At 47.2% G+C, this 20625-nt stretch overlaps 1 protein-coding gene across 4 annotated transcripts in view; it reads left to right on the forward strand.

Annotated features, from left to right (window-relative positions):
* The window catches only part of LOC126536540 (sialin-like), an 86156-nt gene that overhangs the window by 47645 nt on the left and 17886 nt on the right, over positions 1-20625 (forward strand). For all 4 annotated transcript variants that reach the window (XM_055074072.1, XM_055074073.1, XM_055074074.1 and 1 more), the window contains 4 exons: positions 579-841; positions 13001-13234; positions 16694-16877; positions 18156-18286. In XM_055074072.1, the coding sequence (XP_054930047.1) occupies positions 579-841; positions 13001-13234; positions 16694-16877; positions 18156-18286 (812 nt within the window). The remainder of the gene's footprint in view (positions 1-578; positions 842-13000; positions 13235-16693; positions 16878-18155; positions 18287-20625) is intronic.

A 20625-nucleotide genomic window follows, 5' to 3' on the forward strand; every position in this document is an offset into this window, starting at 1 on the left:
GTTTTTCGTTGTAGTGACTGCACAGATAGTGTCTCCCTTGGTAATTCGCAGTGTGACTGGACGTTGGCGTGTTCCCGATATATCGCGCTCTCACTATAAATGTAGTAACGCAGGCTACGCCTTACCTATGTGATATTTTATTCCTCCACTGCCTCTATTTCTTTTTTCCGCACTTGTTCCTTCTCTCTGGCGACCTTCGCTGCTGGGGTTTATTTTAGATGATTTGGATAGATGACCCTTCGGCGGGCTATACTATTAGGATGCCATAATTTACCGAACCAATAAACAAGCAAGCAAGCAAGCAAGCAAGCAAGCAAGCAAGCAAGCAAGCGAACAAACAAACAAACAAACAAACAAACAAACAAACAAACAAACAAACAAACAAACAAACAAACAAACAAACAAACAAACGAGCAAGCAAGCAAGCAAACAAACAAACAAACAAACAAACAAACAAACAAACAAACAAACAAAAACAAACAAAGAAACAAACTAACTAACTAACTAACAAATTTCCGATCGTGCGTTGCACCTGGTCATTTTGTACCCGGTACACTTCCTTGTTCCCTCTTGCGCAGGACTGAGCGATGCCAGCAGCCATGGCGGCCAGGGATGCTCGGTGCAGTGTCGCTACGTGCTCATCGTGCTGGGCTTCCTGGGCCTGGCCAACGTGTACGGCATGCGGGTCAACCTCAACGTGGCGCTGGTCGCCATGGTCAACCACACGGCTGTACAGGAGACGACCAAGCCCAGCGACTGTCCGCTGCCCACGACGCACCTGCACGGCGTGGCCCAGACGCCGGCCAACGCGACTAGCCACGGAACAAAAACTGGGCAACAGGTATAGGCACGCTGCTGCTTTGTGTGGTGCTATGTTACAGGCGCGACACTGCAACTGCGAGGCAGACGCGAAGCTTTATTGACACTTTCGCATAAACACGGCGCTTGACAGTTGACATTAAGTGGGGCCTATTTTGTAATGGACCTGTCGGTCATAAAGTTGTTGGGGGGAGGGGGGTGTCGGACGCAAGTTCCGAGAAGAACAACTTAATTACGGCGCAGCCTGTGCACATGGCCTTGAATTCAAAACGCTGCAATACCTTTTACGACTTACAGTGTGATCGAGTAAATTAAAAGCACCGGACCCTAACGGAGCAGAAATTCACGTTTGACGTGGAACAATGTGCCACGGAAACTTTTTTGACCGTGTCCACACACGGTTGGGGTAAGGGAGGGGGGGGGGAGGAGGTGGAGGCGGATTCGCCTCTTTTACTCCTCCTCATCATCACTTCCTTTTGGTATATTTTCCACTTTTTCACCTTCTTTCTTCACACGGGCTGCATTGGGCTTGTGCTCTAGTTTATGAACTCTGATTGTGAGCTTGTACTTTTTGTGCCACGAATTGCGAACTATACTCAAGAGAACTCGATACTGAGTGCTTTTGCATTGCCATGGCTTTGTTCTTCCCAGATTGCTCCTCTTTTTATTGAAAGCCGAAGCAGTGGAGGCGCCAACATCTCCTTTCGTACATTTTATATTAATAATGAGAGTGCAGCTGCTTGGTTCGACCAATTTGTCTTTGCTGTATTGATTATATAAAGACCGCCGCTCTTTGCTTATCCTCTTATATATCCCCATGCAGCGCTTTCGCCGCTGGCGCTGCATGCTGGCTGTTATCTTCTGAAATGGTTCTTAATGCCGGACATCGCTGCATTGGGACATCAACTATGCGTCTCAAAGTGAAGCTGTACACACCAATTTCCCAATGAGGCTATACATTGCGGGAAGTCCGCATGTCTGCATCCATCATGCCAATGAATATATTGTAAGGTTCACCTCATCGACAACGAGTGTTTACAAGATACCAGAAAAAAAAAAAAAACGCGTGAGGGTGCGCATTATACCTTTAAGTTACGTGTACGCTAAGGGAAGGTGATGAGGCTATATAAAAACGTATTTCGCGCTAGTCGCTCGTCGTGGGTTTTCCGTAGCAGGCTTGTCGTTTACGCTGACGACAGATGATGACTTGCAAGTACTTATTTTTAAACTTTCCCAGAACGCTAACGAACACTGTTAGGGGCCGATTTCAACAGATTTTGTTCAGTTACAAAAGGGAATCTATTCTCTATTTTCTTGTATTGTCTTCGTACGTTTAAATATTAAGAAGTTATAGTCAGCCACTTGAGTTGGATCCCCGTACGGAGTTACTTGGTCAGGGGTGGTGCTAGGCTCATTTTCGTCTACGTGATTTGCTTTTGCGGAGACGTTTGTACCCCTCCTCTGTTAGTGCCGACAGTGGCCGCGTCAGTGATAAATAAGAGCTTGACTATGTGAGTAATCGAAGATTAAACCAATCTGAGCCTGGCAAACTGAATAGGTTTTAATGCGAATGCATCAAATTGCCCGCTGAGCTAAAAAAACCGATGTCTGTCGTCTGGACAAGCGAAAAACGGCGCCTCAATTCCCGTTGGCTGCGACGCCACGTCACGAGCGCGCCTCGACGGAGAGGAGCGGGCGAAAGGGAACACCTGCTGCACGACAGCGCGCCAGGTATTGCGGGAGAGGAGAGGGCATCGCCGCGGTGCCACGTTACCCTGGCTTTCGCGCTCGGAAGCCTGTTTTATCCACGCGTACTTTGTGCGTGCAAGCTGTCGCATGCGTTCTAACTGCGGCTCGGTAAGGCCCAATCAAAACGTACCAAGCGTCTCAGTGCGCTCGCTTGCCCACGACAACTCATAAGAAGTGCTTAGGTGTCGTCGGTATCTTAAAGGGCCCCTAAGCCACCCAGAGGTCGACATTTAGTTGTGGTGTTGCAGTTGTGCGCGAGCCTGCAACGAACGCGCAGCCGCGAGAATTTTTCAAAATGGTGTCGTAATAGCGAAGTTGCACGCGTTTGGTGATCGAAACGCGGCCCTCGCTCACTTTGCTCTTTCCTTTCGTGCGCTCCATTCGTCGGCTGTTCTCCTCCTCGCCGAGTGCTCCTCCAAATGTCACTTGACATGCGTCATTGCCAACGCGCTTTTCAAAACACTGTCCACTTCCGGTTACCGCGACTCCGCGCTTCTCGGCTGCCCGCTGTTGCTGCCATGCCGGCCCGTGTTCCTGCGAAGCGTACCGCTATGCACCATGTGGATATCGGTTAGTGGAATACATTTAAAGCTTATCGCAGTCAGGAAAATCAAGAAAGCATATTTCTACGCATTAGTTTCGCCTTGTGAATTCGAACCATGTGTGCAAAGAAGCCCATACTATCTCTTCTATCGAAGCACAGATATTTCTTGGGTAAGATTGCTCAATTATCCACAGTGGAACGACCGAACTGGATGGAATTGCAATTGAAACTTGATGACCAGAATTAATCTCGTGACATGTCGACAATACCGCCATTCTGCTGAAAGTCCGGTTCCGAGGAATGGACAGGGTTAAAATGTTTTATAAACAGTGAGTCAGCCAGTAAAGCAGTATTTGAAAGGATGCCTATCTGGCTTAGAGAATGTGAGGGAAGAAGGATGGGTGAAACTAGCAGCGGACTTGTATCCTGGCTTCGCAAGCCAAGTCACATAGTGACATGAGCATGCGCCGGACGTCACCCTGGGCAGCTCGTTAAATCCAGGCGGGCCTCATGTGTTTCTCTCTCCGAGGTCAGAGCATTTTCACAGCAAATGGTGGAGACCGGGGCTTGTTCCCATGCCGTAGGTCCGTTCAGCGCATGTGTGCTAGAAAGGCCGAAAATATTAGTGTAGAAGTCAAAGCAAGCAGGCAGCGAGTAACAATGAATCGAACCGCGTTGCGTTGAACTTCTTAAGTTGAAGATCTTGGCCTCTAGCGGCGGTGTAATCTCGGAAGGAAGAGTGTCGTAACTTTTGGAGTCGCTGTCCCGCCTCGAACAGTGTATATCGGAATTACACTTTAGATATTTTGTTCTCCTCCGTTAGAAAGACGCGCAAAAAGGAAATTATATAGGAACCACAAATTCGATGTTCCCCGGAAAGTGGCATAGATTTGGCTCAAACGTTGTGACGAACAATGTAATTACGTTAGCAGGAGTATCAATCAATGATTTATTGCTTAAGGGCAGCTTGAGGAGGCAGCCGGGCGGCAGCGCTTCCACAATGTATCGCTTGTTACGAATTCTCAATGCACAATATTAATAAACTTCATGGGCTCTCCTGATTGGCTCAGAACGTCGGCATGTGGCCGCTCCTGCAGGGATGTTTTTTTCTTTTTTTTTTACCTCATGCTGATATTGAGGACGCAGGCTTGCTTGCAGAACGTGCCAAACGGCTGAACATGCACTTGCAGCTGCAAGTAGAAATGCATTTATTTAGCGATATAAAATAGGAGCCAGCAAGCAGGAAGCGCACGAATGTATAACGTCCGGTACCTCCTTTCTGTTCGCTTTAAGCAACAAAACAAAATTACGAAGACAATGTATACTGTTGATGTTATTTATTACATATGTGGGGTCAAAACACAGGACGCGGCAACGGAAATGCCTGTGACAGAATGATTCGTTGTGCGCAGTTTCCGCATGCGAATGCTCTCTAATGCAATGAGTCTGCGCGCACGTTTTCAACTGCGTTCTTTTTTTTTTTGCGCTTTCTGTAGCGCAACTACAAATAAGCATATCCTGGCAGCCATACTTGATGAATATTCGACAAGCCGCAGTGATGCCTCTCGCGAAGCCACGCAGATTCGCTGGAATCGTGCGGTATTGTGGAAGCTATCATCTATCAGTTCTATCATCAGTTAACTCCGAAGAAAATAGTGCTAGCTGAAGCAGACGATTATTTGAGTGGGACATTGTTTATTGTCATCAGATGACCCACGGGCGCTGAGAGACTCCGCGCATGAGCGGTGGGGGCTTAACACATGTATCGGTAGACGAGAACTTGTTCCCTGTTCTCTTCATTTTGTAGTACGGGGGTTCCTGCGTTATAAACACACGGACAACAGAAGTGGAAGTGGACAGGACGCGCGCAGTCCTGTTTTCCGCGTGTTTATAGCGCAGTAACACCCGTATTACAAGGTGAACTTCCACCAACTAACCCAACTTGTCGCTCTACTGCAACCCATTCTCTTAGTTCTTGTTCCAACACACAAGGGCTTGGAATACGAGAGTTATCACATTTCGCATCCATCGGAATACGGCTTCTGTTGCCGAGATTTGAAACGACCACTTCGCGCTCGGCGCAGAGTGCCACGTCTACCCTCGGCGAGTCAGACCGCGAGAGGTGGTGCGGAAGTAAAAGCGAATGAATGACACTTGTAACTAAGGGCTGTTATGTCTTTGGGGATGTTTGTTGAAGAAACAAAAATCGGCAAAGTTAAGCGATCCCTGTAACTGTGAAGTTAATTACTGCGGCAGCATCAGGATGTCACAACAGCTAGGCAGCAACGCCATATTGCTTGTTCCTTCCTCAAACAATAGCTGTGGCTCCTCAAAACTTCTTCTTTTTTTCATCTGTTACGTGATTGCTTACTGTAGTCTGCGAAATACGTGTGCAGACGCCACTAGCCTCGGTGTCTCTATGGCTCACAAAAAGCCCGCCCAAAATTGCCAAGCTCGAATGTTGTGCGATAGCTGAGTGCTGAGCCAGTTGTTTCTTCAATGTTTCAGTTTAGTCAAATGATTGTTCATTTGTAGCACATGTATGACCCAGGTTTTTAACCTGACGGGTGCCGTCTCTTGACAAGTTGCCAGCCGTCGCCACTCCTTTAGGTGCAAAAATGCTTTGTTTTTCTGTTGAATGGTGTACACATCATGTTTACTAGGGCCTTTTCAGATCATTGATGTTTAACAAAATTACATTCTGTGGATTCACGCGGCCAAACCACGATCTTACAAAGATACTTGCCATGGTAGAAGACATTAGGATAATTTTTACCACATAGGGTCCTTTAACGGTCCCCTATATCTAAATTCACGAGCTTTTTTGCAACAAGGTGACCAGTCGGGCTACTTGGCTATGTTGAACGTATCTCGGAGCGCACTGGAGCAAAGAGAAAATTATACAGAAAAGCAGAAAGGACAGCGCTTCAACATGAGCGTTTTTGCATTTTGTCTCCATCGAAATGCGGCTGCCGTGACTGGGATCAAACCCGCTACCTCGACCTCGACCTCAGCAGCTTAGCTCCTTAGCCGCTAAGCTGCCGCGGCTCGTAAACCACTAATGTGTGCCCGCCGCAGTGGCTTAGCGGCTGTGGTGCTTTGCGCTGCTAAGAACGAGGTCGCGAGATCAAATCCCGGCCGCGGCGGCCTCATCTAGATGGGGGCGAAATGCAAGAACGCCCCTGTCCCGTGCATTGGGGGCACGTTAAAAATCCATCGGGGGTCAAAATTTATCTAGAGTCTTCCACTAAGGCGTGCCTGATAATCAAATCGTGGTTTTGGCAGGTAAGAACTCCATAATTCATTCATTCATCATTGATGTTTGACGTGTTGGCTAGTGCATACAGTGGATAGTGTATAGTTCTCGCATACAATTTTGCACTCAATACAACAAATGCAAATTAAGTAAATAGCGTAGCGGTGAACGCATTTGTCTGATACCGCACATTGCCTCTGGGGCACGCGTTTGATCCGCAGTGGCGGTGGTGGACGGTTTTCTTTTTATTCGCCAAAAAAATAAACAGAATACAGTAAGTCCCGTTATTACGGAATGAAATTTTTTCTAATTATGCAATGTTAGCTAAGGCTCCGAGAAACCGTTTGTTGTTAGAAATAGCAACAATTTGTGCAGGAAAGTGGTCCCAATTTAGGAAACGGGGGGTGGGGGGGTGGGTGGTGGGGGGGGTAATAGGTAATTAAAAAGAAGAAAAAAGAATTCGGCTTTTCTTTTGATGATCGGTGCGGTCTGACACAATATGGTGGGCGAGTAGTAGTGGTTAGGTCAACAAGAAAGTTGATACGATGGAACAGCTTGCGAAACAGACATAGTCGAGCTACCTTGCGGCAACATGCTATAGAGTAGAAGCGGAGATGTTAGCTTTTAGGGAATTTATAGTAGTGGTTGGGTTATCGTTCGGAAGGACAAAGCAGAATAAATTTTTGGCACCAGCTCTAGTGACGTAATCAGATTTCCATATTTGGGGTACTAAGATGAAGAGAATCTCAGTTTAAAATAAACTAATGTTTTAGTTTTATAGAGGATTAAATCAGAGCATCGTGAGAGTGAAGCCGAAGGTAAGGAAGTTCTCTTACGACAATGGCACGCCGCCGCCGCCAACAACGGCGTGATGGCATAAGGAAAAGGACAGAAGGACAAAGAAAAAACCAGTTTCGAGCTCTTACTTGATTCCGTATTTAAAAAAAAATAATCCGATTCTAAGCATATCCCCTACTCGGGATGAAGAAGTGCAGCCTAATTTCGCGTTCTCGAGTCATAAAAGTTTGAACAAGGAAATGCCCTCACCGAGATGAGCGCGCACCAATGCTTGGTCGCGAGCATTTTCTAACCACATCTATAAGATAGAAGCGACATAAGTAGGATTACTATAAGGCTTTCATAAAGAGTAGGGAAAGAAATAGAAACACACACTCTGCCCGCACTTGCAGTAAGCCGACTGCAAATTGTAATAATTTCAATCAAAGCGGCGCAAGAACCTGATGGAAATTGAAGCAACAGTATCGAAATTTCTTGGTGAGAACCTCATTTGAGCAGGAAACTATTGTACAAGTTGATGAGGCCGACGTAGCTCTGAAGCTCCTTCTTCTTCTGGGGCTTAGGCGCCTTGAGTACAGCATCAACATTGTGGGGAGCCGGGGCTAGGCCAGCCTGGAAAATGACATGTCCCTAGTACTCAACACAGGGGGCGAGGAAAATGCACTTTTGCAGCTTGAGCTTGAGACCGGCGTCCTGCAGTCGTGCCAGGACGTTGTGCAGGTTTTGCAGGTGGTCCCCGTCGTAGCTGCAGTAACTAGGATGTCATCCAAGTACACCGCCACGTGCCTCATGCCCCTGAAGAAGTTGTTCATCTCGCTCTGAAATATGGCTGGGGCTGAGGCCACGCCAGACGGTAAGCGCGTGTACTGGAAGAGCCCCAAAGTTGTCGATATTGTTACATACTTCCGGGAGGCATCCTGGAGCACCAGCTGCTGGTAAGCATCTCTGAGGTCGACCTTGGTAAACTTCTGTCCACCGGACAACGCTCTTCAGAGATCTTCAATCCGGGGCAGCGGGTACTTCTCGACGGTAGCGACGGGGTTGATGGTAACCTTGAAATCCCCGCAGATCCTGACACTGCCGTCTCGCTTGAGGACTGGTACGATGGGAGCAGCCCATTCACACGTCTTGACGGCCACCAGGATGCCCTCTCACTGTAACCGCTGGAGCTCCTGGGTGACCCCGTCCCTCAGGGCGAACGGCAGTGGGCGAGGCTTGAAGAAATGTGGCCGGACTCCCTCAGGTACATAGATGCCAGCCGTCGTGCCGGCGAATGTGCCCACCCCTGGCTGAAACAGAGACTTGAACTCGGGCAGGAGGCTGGGGACGTCTTTCACCACATGCAGGCTGGCTTCCTGGTACTGAATCATGCATGAATCAGGTTTCGGTGGTACCAGTGCATGAATCCAGTTTCGGCCCAGCAGCGTCGGCGACGACCCCTTGGTTAGGTAGAAGGAAAGGGTTGCCTCTCTGTCGCCAAAGCGAACGCTGACCTGTGCCTGACCCTGGACCTGGGAGGGCTGTACGGAGTAGCTGCGCAGCATCACGCCCGAAGCCTCGGCGGACACGCAGAGGAAGGTACGCTTGAAGAGTTTCCCGGCCATTACTGACACGCTGGCCCATGTGTCCAGCTCCATGGAAACGGGATGGCAACCTCTGGGCGCAGATATCGACGGCAGCACAGACGACAGAAAGAAGCCTGTGTGCCACATGTCGAAAATCGGCGGGTCCTCGGCCACGACGTGGAGCCTGGCCGCGGAAGAACTCGAGCCTGCTGCCGCACGCCCCCGCCGCGTTCCTTTGCGACGGCTACCCTGGCCGCGGATTTGTGTGGTACCTGGGCTGCTGCTGCTGTTTGCGGTTCGTCTTCCCCCTTCGGCATACCCGTGTCAGGTGCCCAGTTTTCCCGCACGTGAAGCATTGTGCTTGAGAGAAATGGCACTGTGAGGGGGAGTGGGCACCACCAGAGCGACCGCAGGTACTGCCCTTTGTCGCCAACTTGTTGACCGTCGCTTCCGCCGACGGTGAGCCAGTCGCGCGGGCAATCTCGCCGGCGTCCTTGGCGGCAGCTTCCATTGCCAGCGCTGCCTTAATGGCGTCGTCCAGCGAGGGCTCGGGAAGCTCCAGAAGTCGCGTCTGCATGGCGGGGTTGTTGATGCCGCAGACGAAACGGTCCCGGAGCAGCGAGTCCAGCTGGTTTCCGAAAACGCAGGCACTCGCTAACCCTCGTAGCGCAGCAACGAACTGCACGAGGGTCTCTCCTTTCCGGCGGCTCCGGTTGTTGAAGCGGAAACGCTTCATTAGTGTGGACGGTGCTGTGTTGAAATGCGAGAGCAGCATGGCGAGCAGCTCACCCAGCGTCCTAACATGCGGCGTGGCTGGCTTGAGAAGGTCGAGCAGGAGACTGAACACGCGGGTCCCGCAGCTGACCAAAAAAATGTCGTTTGCCCGGAAGAACACGTGGACTTGCTCCTCGTAAACTGGCCAGGCGGACCCATCTCCCTCGAACGGCTCGAGCGTTGCGTACAGCGGCATGGCGGCAGCAACAGGGCGCGGTGTTTCGCCGTCGCGGCGGCGTGGGACGATCCGTGGGTACTCGTCGCCAGTGTCGCGATCCGCCCGGTTCGTGAAAGAAGGAGGGCTCGAGGCAAGAACCATTTGGCGTGTCACTCAATTCTCTGGACAGCCGAAACGAACAGGGCGATGTGTGTACAGAATCAGGTTGCGTGGCCTTTGACTGGCGCTTTTGTTTCGTGTACTGTCTCGGTAGGGTCTGCTCTACGATGTATTTGGCGGTCCTCCCGTGTGGCCGTCGACGGCGCTGGACTTATGTATGGAGTTTTAGCCCTACATATGCGTGTTGCGGTGCTAAATCACCCGAATTATTTATATCATTCTTGATTATTACCCTTGATAAATTGATGGCGATATCGTGGGACGCTATGTTAAATCCTGTAGTTAACTGTCAACAATTTATGATAGTTGACTAGCGGAAAAATTTGCTCAGTCAAAGCCACGCCACGAGGCTTTCAGCTGGAGAGTGCGATCATGTACCAGGCGCGTGTATAACGGAGTTCCAAAATTGACAGATGCCTTTGACGTGAACTCGTTTGGTACAGTTGATCGACGGGAAACACTATTAGCATTTTCAGAATGCACTCTAGTTCAGTTATTGCGGGACGCCGTTGAAGTTTCACTCATGACGGGCAACTGCCACTGAGTTCCTGATACGGCACAATGGCTCAGGCTCAGTTCGCCCGATGTCAAAACATGGAGCGTGGCCAGGTAAAGCATTTTTACAGTTACAGCGGAAACAATTCGGAGCCCCACAGGATAACCTGCACTCAACAAAATTGATGTCAGGTTCGTATGCATTCCGAAATCAAAAACAAGTTTATATACTCGTAAATTCCAAATCAAAAACAGGTTGCTGTACAGAACTTTGCACATGTGTTTCAGCCGTAACATCTGCTAGAGAGAATGGAAAATTTTACTTGGTGTAAAAAAAAATAAATATGAGGTTATATAATAAAAAGAACTCATCAAGGCAACACGGTAATGAGTCATGGATTGGATTACATTGCCGTATTCTCCAAAAAAACAAAAAAAAAAACAAAAAAGAAAAGAATGGTAGCTATCGTACTGACACATTCTTTCCCATTTGCGTCAAGCAGAACAAACATCTGCGCCGTCGCATTCCTTTAGTATGATGCCTGATAGAGAGTCACAATTATGTAATGGTTTCGCAATTTAGATTTCGCCAAGATTTCGCAATCTTGACGAGCTGTGCTTACCTGCCGATTACATCTACCGGCGATTTTCTTTGCTAAATATCAGAGGGGAAAAAATAACGATAGCGTACGCGATGATCAGGCGCTGGAAGTGTACAAAAAAAAGTGGTTGCAGCCAGCCACCTGCACGTGTTGACAAAGTCCAAGGCTCCGGTGGTCCTTTCTGATATACTTTTTTGTAATCGGTCGAGGCGAGTCGCACTAGCTACGTTTACATTTCTTTCCCTTACCCCCACTGCAGGGTAGCAAACCAGACGCTCTTCTGATTGATCTTCCTCGCTTTCCTCTCTTTCTTTTCTTTTCTCTCTCTCTCCCGACATGGTTGTTATCGGTTCGCATGAACACAAGCGGATCATGTTGAGATACCGTCGTAACGGGTTTAGTCAGCGCGCCTATGCAAGGAGTGGTTGAGTCTCTCGGCGCTCTTGGCAAGACTGATGTGCCGTGGTAAAGTTAGTCCGGCTCGGCGCGACTTCTGACAGGATTACCTCTCGTCGGGTTCGTTCAAACGAAGGCACCAACACCGCTGCTTTCTTTTGGCGTTGGCGGTGTAGGAAGGAGGAATGGGCTTTTTCGATACAGCATGGCGCACGTATTGAGAGTCATACCGTATATCCTTGCTTTTTTTTTTCTGTTCACAGAAAAGAAAAACTACGTTGCAAAACCAGTAAACGATTGCGATGTGCGTTTGCTATGAGTTAATTATCTGCAAAGCTCGGGAAGGACAGAAAGGCATACAGGAAGGAAGGCTGAGGGACAACACACAGACGACGATTCAGTGCTGCTCGTGGTCCCTTCTGCCTTCGCTCTGTACTTTTCGCGCTATGCGGTGAACTACGTCATAGCAAGAAGTCAAAGTGGCTACCTTCGTTACGATCGCCTGACTGACGTGATTTTCTGCTTCTATATGCGTGTACAATGAGTACATAAAGGACACCTGGTTTGCGTTTTCTGGATCGGTTAAAAAATGAAAAGAAAGGGAAGTAGTCCGTAGTGGGAGTCTGTGTCGTTTGCCTTTTCTGATCTTCGCGTACCCCCCACGGTGGCTCAGCGGCTGTGACGTTCTGCTGCTGAGCACGACGGCGTGGGTTCGATATCAAGCAACGGTGGCCGCCACTGATCTCTGCCATGTTTTGCTGGATGCCGCTTCGCCACTCGCCGAGTCGGGCGCAGGTGAAGTCAGTGGAAGTGCGGTGTCGTGCAGAGGGAGCAGGGTGTATGCTGCTAGTACGCTTGGTCAGATAACGTTGTGGCCATAAACATTCTTCTTCGTGGTTTTTCGCGTTTTAGGCGGTGTTGTTGTCTCTACATTTCCGGTAAAAGCGTTTACGATAATCTGAAGTTGTATGCGATAGCTTCATCTTTTTCTTTTCTTTTTTTTATACATGAAGCATTTTCTCCATCACCAGTGTCTCCAGCGCGAGCCACTCATGTTAGCGGCGTTGTCGGCGCTTCGATGGAAAATTGTGGTCGTCTTCCCAAAAGACTTCTCCCGCCTGCTTCGGTAGTTCACGGCGCAACGGGCAGGTATTTCAGGGAAAGAACGGAACAAATGCCGAACTGCCGTTCGCACAAAGTGCCTCTATAAAGTCGCGAAGCGCCAACTTCCCGGACAAGGCGGGCTTCAGTAGAGGGCGCTGAATGCGTTATCCAGCCCCTATAGTAGAGATAAGTGGGGCCGCACTTCGAAGGATACGAAACGTAAACATGCTCCTATGTACTTTGTTAACCTTATGTGGTCCAAATCAATCGGGAGCCCATCACCATGGCGTATGTCATAGCCATAGTGTTGCTTTGAAACGTTCAATCAATCAATCAATCAATCAATCAATCAATCAATCAATCAATCAATCAATCAATCAATCAATCAATCAATCAATCAATCAATCAATCAATCAATCAATCAATCAATCAATCAACTTCGTGTTCGTGGCTTTAATTCTTGCAGTGAACCTTTCTGTGATACAAATTTAGCAACCTGGCCATCTTCCACTGTTGCTTAACTTCCCCGTCAACGCTCGTCATCCCCTCCTCCTTTGGCAGGACGGCCCGTTCGTGTGGGACCCAGTGACCCAGGGCGTCATCCTGGGCGCCTTCTACTATGGCTACATAGTGACGCCCATCCCCGGCGGACGGCTGGCCGAGAGGTGCGGTGCCAAGTGGCTCTTCGGCTTGGGCACGCTGTTCACCGGGCTGCTGTCCCTCCTAATACCGGTGGCGGCCCACGCCGGTGTCTCCTACCTGATCGCCGTCAGGGTGCTCCAGGGCATCGGAGAGGTGCGTGCGTCCCTGACAGAGACAGCGACATATTTTTCTTTATTCATTGAGAACCCGCAGCGGCCAACAGGCATTACTGCGGGGGGAATAACCCAGGATAACACATATCAACAGCGTTGCTACTCACAATTTCTCTCGGTAACAAATTCCATTCCTTAAGGGTCTTCGGGAAGAAAAATCTCTCCTGCGAGGTACTCCTGAATTTTGAAAACTTGGTTTCTTCTGGCAGATATGTAATTAGGCGGTTCTGAGTACGACATGGCCGAAATACTTCTTTAGTTATTTTACATTTTATACAACAGCTTGAAGAAGATTTTTACGAAGTTCGCAAAGAGAAGCCCAGCCTAGCCCTTCATATTTGTTGCGCTATCGGACCGGCTGTACCGCCCCACAATATCTTGCGGCATTACATTCTATTTTCTCCAATGCACACAGAATGGGGCATCTCCCACACAGGGTGGGCGTACTCGTGTACAGGCCTAATGTAAGCTTTAGAGGACTTCAGAGGACCCTGAAACATGCCTTTCCACATGCTCCAAGGTCCTCTGAAGGAACCCCATTGAAGCACCGGCTTTCCGATCTGCGCTATCATCGTTCTCAGACTATGATCCATCTTCACAAAACATTACCCCAAGATACTTAGATGTCTATTCCTGCCGAATAATTATTCAAATAAATTTAACGCGGTTAGCAACCTTAGCCTTCTTCCTTCGCTTCGGAGTGTTGCTGCTACCGTCTGTGTAGATTCCGAAACGTCACTCGCACTCGCGAATCAAAAGCGCATGCGCAAGATCACACGATACAAAATAAAACAGCTTCATGTTATCCCCACTACGACGTCAATCACGACTATATATAAAACAGGTTACGGCGCTTCCCTTGCAGTTAGGACATGCCGCCTAAGAGGGCCTTATGAGCTCCCGAGTTAGTAGCTCCTTCGTATGTGCAGTTGGTAGCCAGCCCGAACTAATGGAAATCTGAGAATGGCCGCTATCGAATGTAAATAAGGCTCTCTTAAGTAATAAGGCGTGCCGCTACATCGCTTGAGTGCTAATCGCATTAACATCGACAGTCATCGTAAGATGGGTTCTGTCGGAATTTTTTGTTCCCTCTGCGTTTCCGTTTAGCTCCCAAATTCTTTCTAAAAAAAACGTTCAAGAGTCACACAATGTGTTCCTTCCGCGAAATCTCACATAGCCGTATTTGAAAGGCCGATTCTACAGGTATTACTTATATACACGGTTAAACTCAAATACTAGCCAGAAATGTTAAACAAATAATTTCAGTTGTACATATATTCGCTCTGCGAAACTTACCATAACACATGAAAGTAACGCGTGAAGAATCAAAATGCACGCACAGTAACTGCTCACTAACGTCCTAGTTTCCAGAAAAAGCTATATTGCTCGGACACCGCGCATTCTGTGTACGCCGTCTTTTGCTTGCCTCGCATTCGTGCTTTTATATATTTTTGTGCTTCTATATATATATATATATATATATATATATATATATATATATATATATATATATATATATATATATATATATATATATATATATAAATTAGCGCTGAAGAAGCAACGTTTATTGTTCGTGGTGATGGTACAGCTGTGGCCTCAGAGTTAGCTTTAGACGGACTTTATGACAGCGGTGCTTTGTATTTTTGTTTGAAAAAGTACTCCCGCTCAGAATGTTTTTTTTTCTGCGTGAGAGGGATGAGAAGCTGAATATTAGGGTTTTATATTCATGTTTTCACATGAGGTTGAAACAGCTGATAAGGCAATTACGCCGCTTTAATGGTGGTGATGGTATCGCTGTCTCCAAACGCTTTTTTTTTCTTGTACACAAAGCAGAAAAATGCACAGTAAAGATTACAACACAGTTAAAGTTGTCAGTAAGCAGCCCATGGCGACGCAGAAGAAACCACACCACAATAAATGACTTGGAAGCACGAATACGTACCTCCGTTTTGGACGATACGCAGGCAGTGTACTCAGAAACTTCACATAATGCCACCAAAGTCCCCAGAAATCATCGAAAATAAAGTGTTTATAGTCCTTTATGATGAAGCATCTTCAATGCATACTATAGCATGAGCACATATGTTTCGTGCCCTTAAATTAACGTAGAATGAACTCAAGATAGCGATATATCTTCGATCATCTGCTGTTTGACCACGGCGGGGCTGCTGTGGAGCTGCTTCTCTGCACAAACTGCCAGCAGAGTTGACTTCTCCGCATGAAAATGTTTACTAAGGAGAAGCATCCGTCGTTGCCGAGGTAAATAAGGGTGGCAAAGAAGAAAGCAAAATAACGCAGCCGTGTGAAATTTCTATACATGGTGAAGGATGCCGAAAGCACATTCAAAGGAAGATGTGCGAGTCGAAGACAACAACAACAACAACAACAACAAAACCTCCGGGAACTTAAGGCGGAAATAAATGAAAGGAAAAGCGTGTCAGGAGCTGAAATACGACTGCCATACAAAAGTCTAAAAGTGCCGTATAGTATTTCGTGCGATATTTCGGACACACAGTGCTCGAGACGAAGACAACATAAGTTCACCGAATGTGTGTGTTTAGGATGAACCCTACACCTGAATGTCATGGAGACTGCGCTTTATCACACGAAGAAACGAACATGCACTGTTACTGGGTTCTCAAGCTTGTAACGCTGCTGTGTGAGCTATGTCGAACACCTCTGGAATAAAATTGACAGAAAGCAGAAAGAAAGAGCAATGCAAGCATTCATGTGAGCAAATGATGCTAGCTATGTCATAGCCACCTTGCACGCATTCAAAAAATTTGCTGGCTGTCCTTTTTCTTCTTGCTGCAATGTACTCGTTGCAAGTTCGATGTGGACTGCGAACTAAACAAGTAACAGACATCGAAATCTCACGAAGAAACATCGCGTTCCTTGGTCACTGCAGTATTTTTCTCTTTTGTAAAGTCCAGGTCATTCAGTTGGGTATGAGGCGCTCCCCCTCGCCCGGTAGCTTGTGTCACTTGCCTTTTGTCTGTCGCACGCCCGTGAATCTGTGACAGTCAATAGTCTATTTTTTTGCCGCGTATCGATATCCGGAAGGTCTTTAAGGACCTTCCCTTGTGTCAGTGGTTGCTTTCCAAGGTACGCAACAACCTGCTTAAAAGAATGTTCTGGAACATTTCCGCGGCACTGACGTGTGCTCGCGCCATTAGCAGTGCAGTGCGATTGTGCATATAGCATCCATCTAATCTCTGTTCTCATCGTCACTCATCCCCCTCCCCCCCACCGTTTCCCTTTTCCCTCGGTGAAGAGTAGCAGGTTAGAGCACCCGAACTCGTGCCGACCTCTCTGGCTTTCATCAAATATAATCTACGTTGCTATCTCTGTCGCTCTCTCTGTACCCCTCTCTTGTCTTGCCGTGATCTCTGTTCAAGTTTGCACGCGTTGGTTTACCCGAAACCGCACCTGACAGGGCGTGACGTATCCGGCCATCGAGGCCCAAGTGGCGCACTGGATCCCTGTAAATCAGCGGGCCACCGCTGTCTCTCTCATTCACACGGGGGGCTTCTTCGGCGTCGCCATGGGAATGTACATCTCCGGGCTGCTGGCCGGCTCGGACTTCCTCGGAGGCTGGCCGTCCGTGTTCTACGTTTTCGGTGAGCGAGCTTCGCGATTCAGTCATTCCCATTCCCCTCTTCCGATCGTAGCCGGCTAATTCTGTCGTGTGTTCTTGCAGTGTCATTTGTGGGAAAAAAAGGAGACTGCTTTCCTTTCTCGGTACAAAAAAAAAAAAAGAAAAGAAGCGAAGAGCACACGCGGACTGAAGTTCCGAATGTCGTGTCCGAATGTCGTCTCCGAATGTCGTCTCCGAATGTCGTGTCCGAGTGTTCCGAATTTCAAGTGTCCGAATGTCGTGTTTAGGTAGGTAGTCACACACTAGGTGCGCCACGAATTGCAATTCGCGTCGAGCGTCGTGGCCATATCGATCCATGCTGGTGATGAGACTTTACTAGACCATGACGCTGACCTACCAAGAAGTATAACATGCGCACTAGCTTCGCTGGGAAAGCATCGAGTAGCGTTTGTTCTCAATCACAAAAAGTACAACGTTCAACCAACGAGTAGAGTAATTTAACAGCAGTTTGCGAGATGTGTGCCTTGGTTCTTCTGACCCTCGGATGACTACGGGCTGAGACTTCCTTGCTCCTTTTAGTCTATTTAAACTGGTATTTGTTTTTTTGCGCATCAGCGTCGTTGTAAAATACAGTGCTATCTGCGAATGGGAGAAATTTTACAGTGTCCTTGAGAGATGCATGAAGCAATTTTTATACTGAGGGAGTGGCGTCGATAACCTTATTTTAGCACATAATGCACTCAGATTTATCAGCTTCCACGATCTTGTTAACATATAAGGTTTTTAAAACAGAAAAGTGGCAGGGGGTTGTCAGGGATGTCCTAGAACAACAAAAAAGGCTTTTTTTTTACAGATAGCGGCTTGCTGTCTGTCTGACCGGTTGTTTTCACTTTTCTGTTCTTTTCAAAATTAATTGCTGTAGAGAGATAAAAAATGACATGGTTATATATTTGTTTTCTGTCCTACAAAAGGGCGCTTTGCTTTTGCCCTACTGAAGCTAATATTTACGGATAGAGATGTACTCCTATCGACAACACTAAGAGATTATGTCAAAGTTTTCACACTGATTTCGGTACAGACATTTTTGAAGACAGAACTGGGCGGACAGGAAACAAATATTTGCCATGTCGGTTCAACTATCGCTTGTAGGACGGACAAAAAAAGCTTGTTTTGTATAAGTATAAACGTACGTTGTAATATGGCGAATAAACTTGTGCCATTGAAACAAGTACGTACCATCACTTTGTGTTTGCCCACACGTGGTTGCCGTCGTTTGACGTCGTTTGCTTGCCGAACGCAGGCTTGTGGACGTGCGTGTGGTTTTTCTTTTGGATCTTGTTCACGTCCAACCGTCCATCCGACCACCGGTGGGCCAGTGCCCGGGAGGTACACATGATCGAGGCGGACCTCGGCGAACAGAAGCCCACGCTTGTGAGTCACCTGCTCTGTGTCGTGCAGCTGCATGCTGGAGAGCGAGATATAGCATTTGTTGGTCCCATAGGAAGTGAGGCTCCAATCTGGGCCTCTTTTGGCAGGCTCATGCCTCCTGGTTCAGCACATTCTTGACATGCAGCGTCAGAAGCGGTTACCGCCATGTTTTTTCTTACGTTCGTAGGGGAACGATCCACTCCTCTCTAATATCTCTAGATCAGTTTTAAAGTAGCACCATTGTCCCTTTTGCTGCTCTCCTTCTCCTACTCTAACCCTCCTCCTACACGGAGCGACGCTTGGTTCTCTCAAAGTGGTTCTCTACCTAAAAGGTTCTGGACCTCTAAACACGCGCGCAAAAGACAAATAGCTTCTAGTTTGTGTCGTACTACATTTCTAGATATGGTCAGTATTAGGACCGTCAAAGTGAAAAAAGAAAAGAGAAAAAAGTTGGTGTGAAGTGTTTGAGGCCAGTCACGGGGTGGAAGTATATACAGGGTGTTTCAGTGAACACTTTCAAAAATCTTTACAAATTTCCTGTGGCAGTTAGCACAATTCTGGTCCATGAGCTAGTTTACATAGAAAGGCGGGCGTCACTTGCAAAAAAGTCGAATTGCATAATCTACTAATTAACAAACATTCACTAATTAAGTTTTTAACTATTTACCTTATGCCATATATTGAAATTTACAAATTCTAGTAGGGAGCTCGCAAGGCAGGTCCACTTTTAACGAATTCTTAAGATGACACTAGTTTTGAGATATTATTTGCCGATATTTGCGGAGAAATGCAATGGCGTTCCAGATACTTTGTGTTTCAATGCATAAAACGACGTTTCCTTAAGAAAGTAAGTGGATCGACAGTGCATTTTTATCGCAAGTTCGACGGTGAACATCTCGAAAATGGTGTCATCTACAAAATTATTTTCAAGTGAATATTCGTTGCAGTCTCACCTGCTAGAATTTGTAAATTGCAATATGTGCGATATGGTAATTAGTTAAAAACTTAATTAATAAATTTTGTGAATTAGTCGATCATGCATTTCAATTTATTATGGAAGTAATGTCCGCCTCTTCGAGTACACTAGCTCATGGACTGGAATTGTGCTACCTGCCCCTTGCCATCTTAAAAAAAAAAATGAAAGTGTTCGGGGAAACACCGCGTATACCGGGTGTTTCTATGAAGACTCCGAGTAATATTTAAACCGAGCCGTTTTGAAATAATAAAAGACATGTCAGCCGTAGCGACCACGAGCAGACGCGTGACACGTGCTAATTAGTCATTAATGAACAAAAATCTGTTAATGAACTCTCGCACTTTTAATTTTAGCATGCTTATCGCTTGGGGGAAATTGAACCAAACTCCGCACAAGCCATATCGGCTTTTAGATCGAAAAAAAAAAAAGAAATGCTCTTACCCACGGAACTGTAGCACGACGGTTTTCGGCTATCAGAGCTCGCGAAACCGGAACTGAGAGGATCGAAGCGACGTTGTGCTTATGTCACCCAGAACCGGACAGTCGGAGCGCTTGCGGCTCCTTGCTCCACGCCATCGTAATGCTTGAACAACATTTTGCAATGTGGTGAACGCGGTTTAAATCTGCGAGCTCAAAAAGGTGTGACATGATACTAACGCATCTCTTTCGCGTTTACTGCTAAATCACAATTGATTTTATCTTTCTTTTTAAACTGCATTCCGTGAAATAAATCCTTATTCATTCGTATGCGTGCTTAAACCATGCTACGTGAAGAAACTTTGGAGCCTTTCAGAGATGCCAATGACCAGTGCGGTCACGTGGAAATACTACCTGATCGCACTAAGCCATTTGCACGTGGGCGATAGCGGAAGAGCGCGAAGATGAGGAGGATGGGCCGCTAGATAAAAGAATGGCGCTACCTTGAACTTATTTTTTTTTCCTCGCTTCTTCAGTGGCAATCTTTAAAGTATTGTGTTTTTGAAGGCGAAGGTGGCGGAGCACTGATACAAGGTGTGATTATTCGGCGCATTGTTTCCGCAGTGTCTACATGCTGGGGAGCCTGGGTTAACATAACGCGTATACTGTCGTGTCAGTGATGTGCATGTTTGTGCTTTCGAGAAAGCGCGCCCTCCTGACTGGGATTAAGCTACATGTGCAAAGTTTCGGCACTTGGCCGTAAAAAGAAATGCCAAGGAGCGGCCTTCACATCGTATGCCGTGCGTTGCTTCACCAAAAAAATGTGCACGATCGTTATATATACATATACATACATATATATATATATATATATATATATATATGTATGTATGTATGTATGTATGTATGTCAGGCACCAACGTCATGGCGCGCATGCTTTTTTATGTTT

The sequence above is a fragment of the Dermacentor andersoni genome, chromosome 4, assembly GCF_023375885.2.
Source record: "Dermacentor andersoni chromosome 4, qqDerAnde1_hic_scaffold, whole genome shotgun sequence".
In the NCBI taxonomy this organism is placed as follows: Eukaryota; Metazoa; Arthropoda; class Arachnida; order Ixodida; family Ixodidae; genus Dermacentor; species Dermacentor andersoni.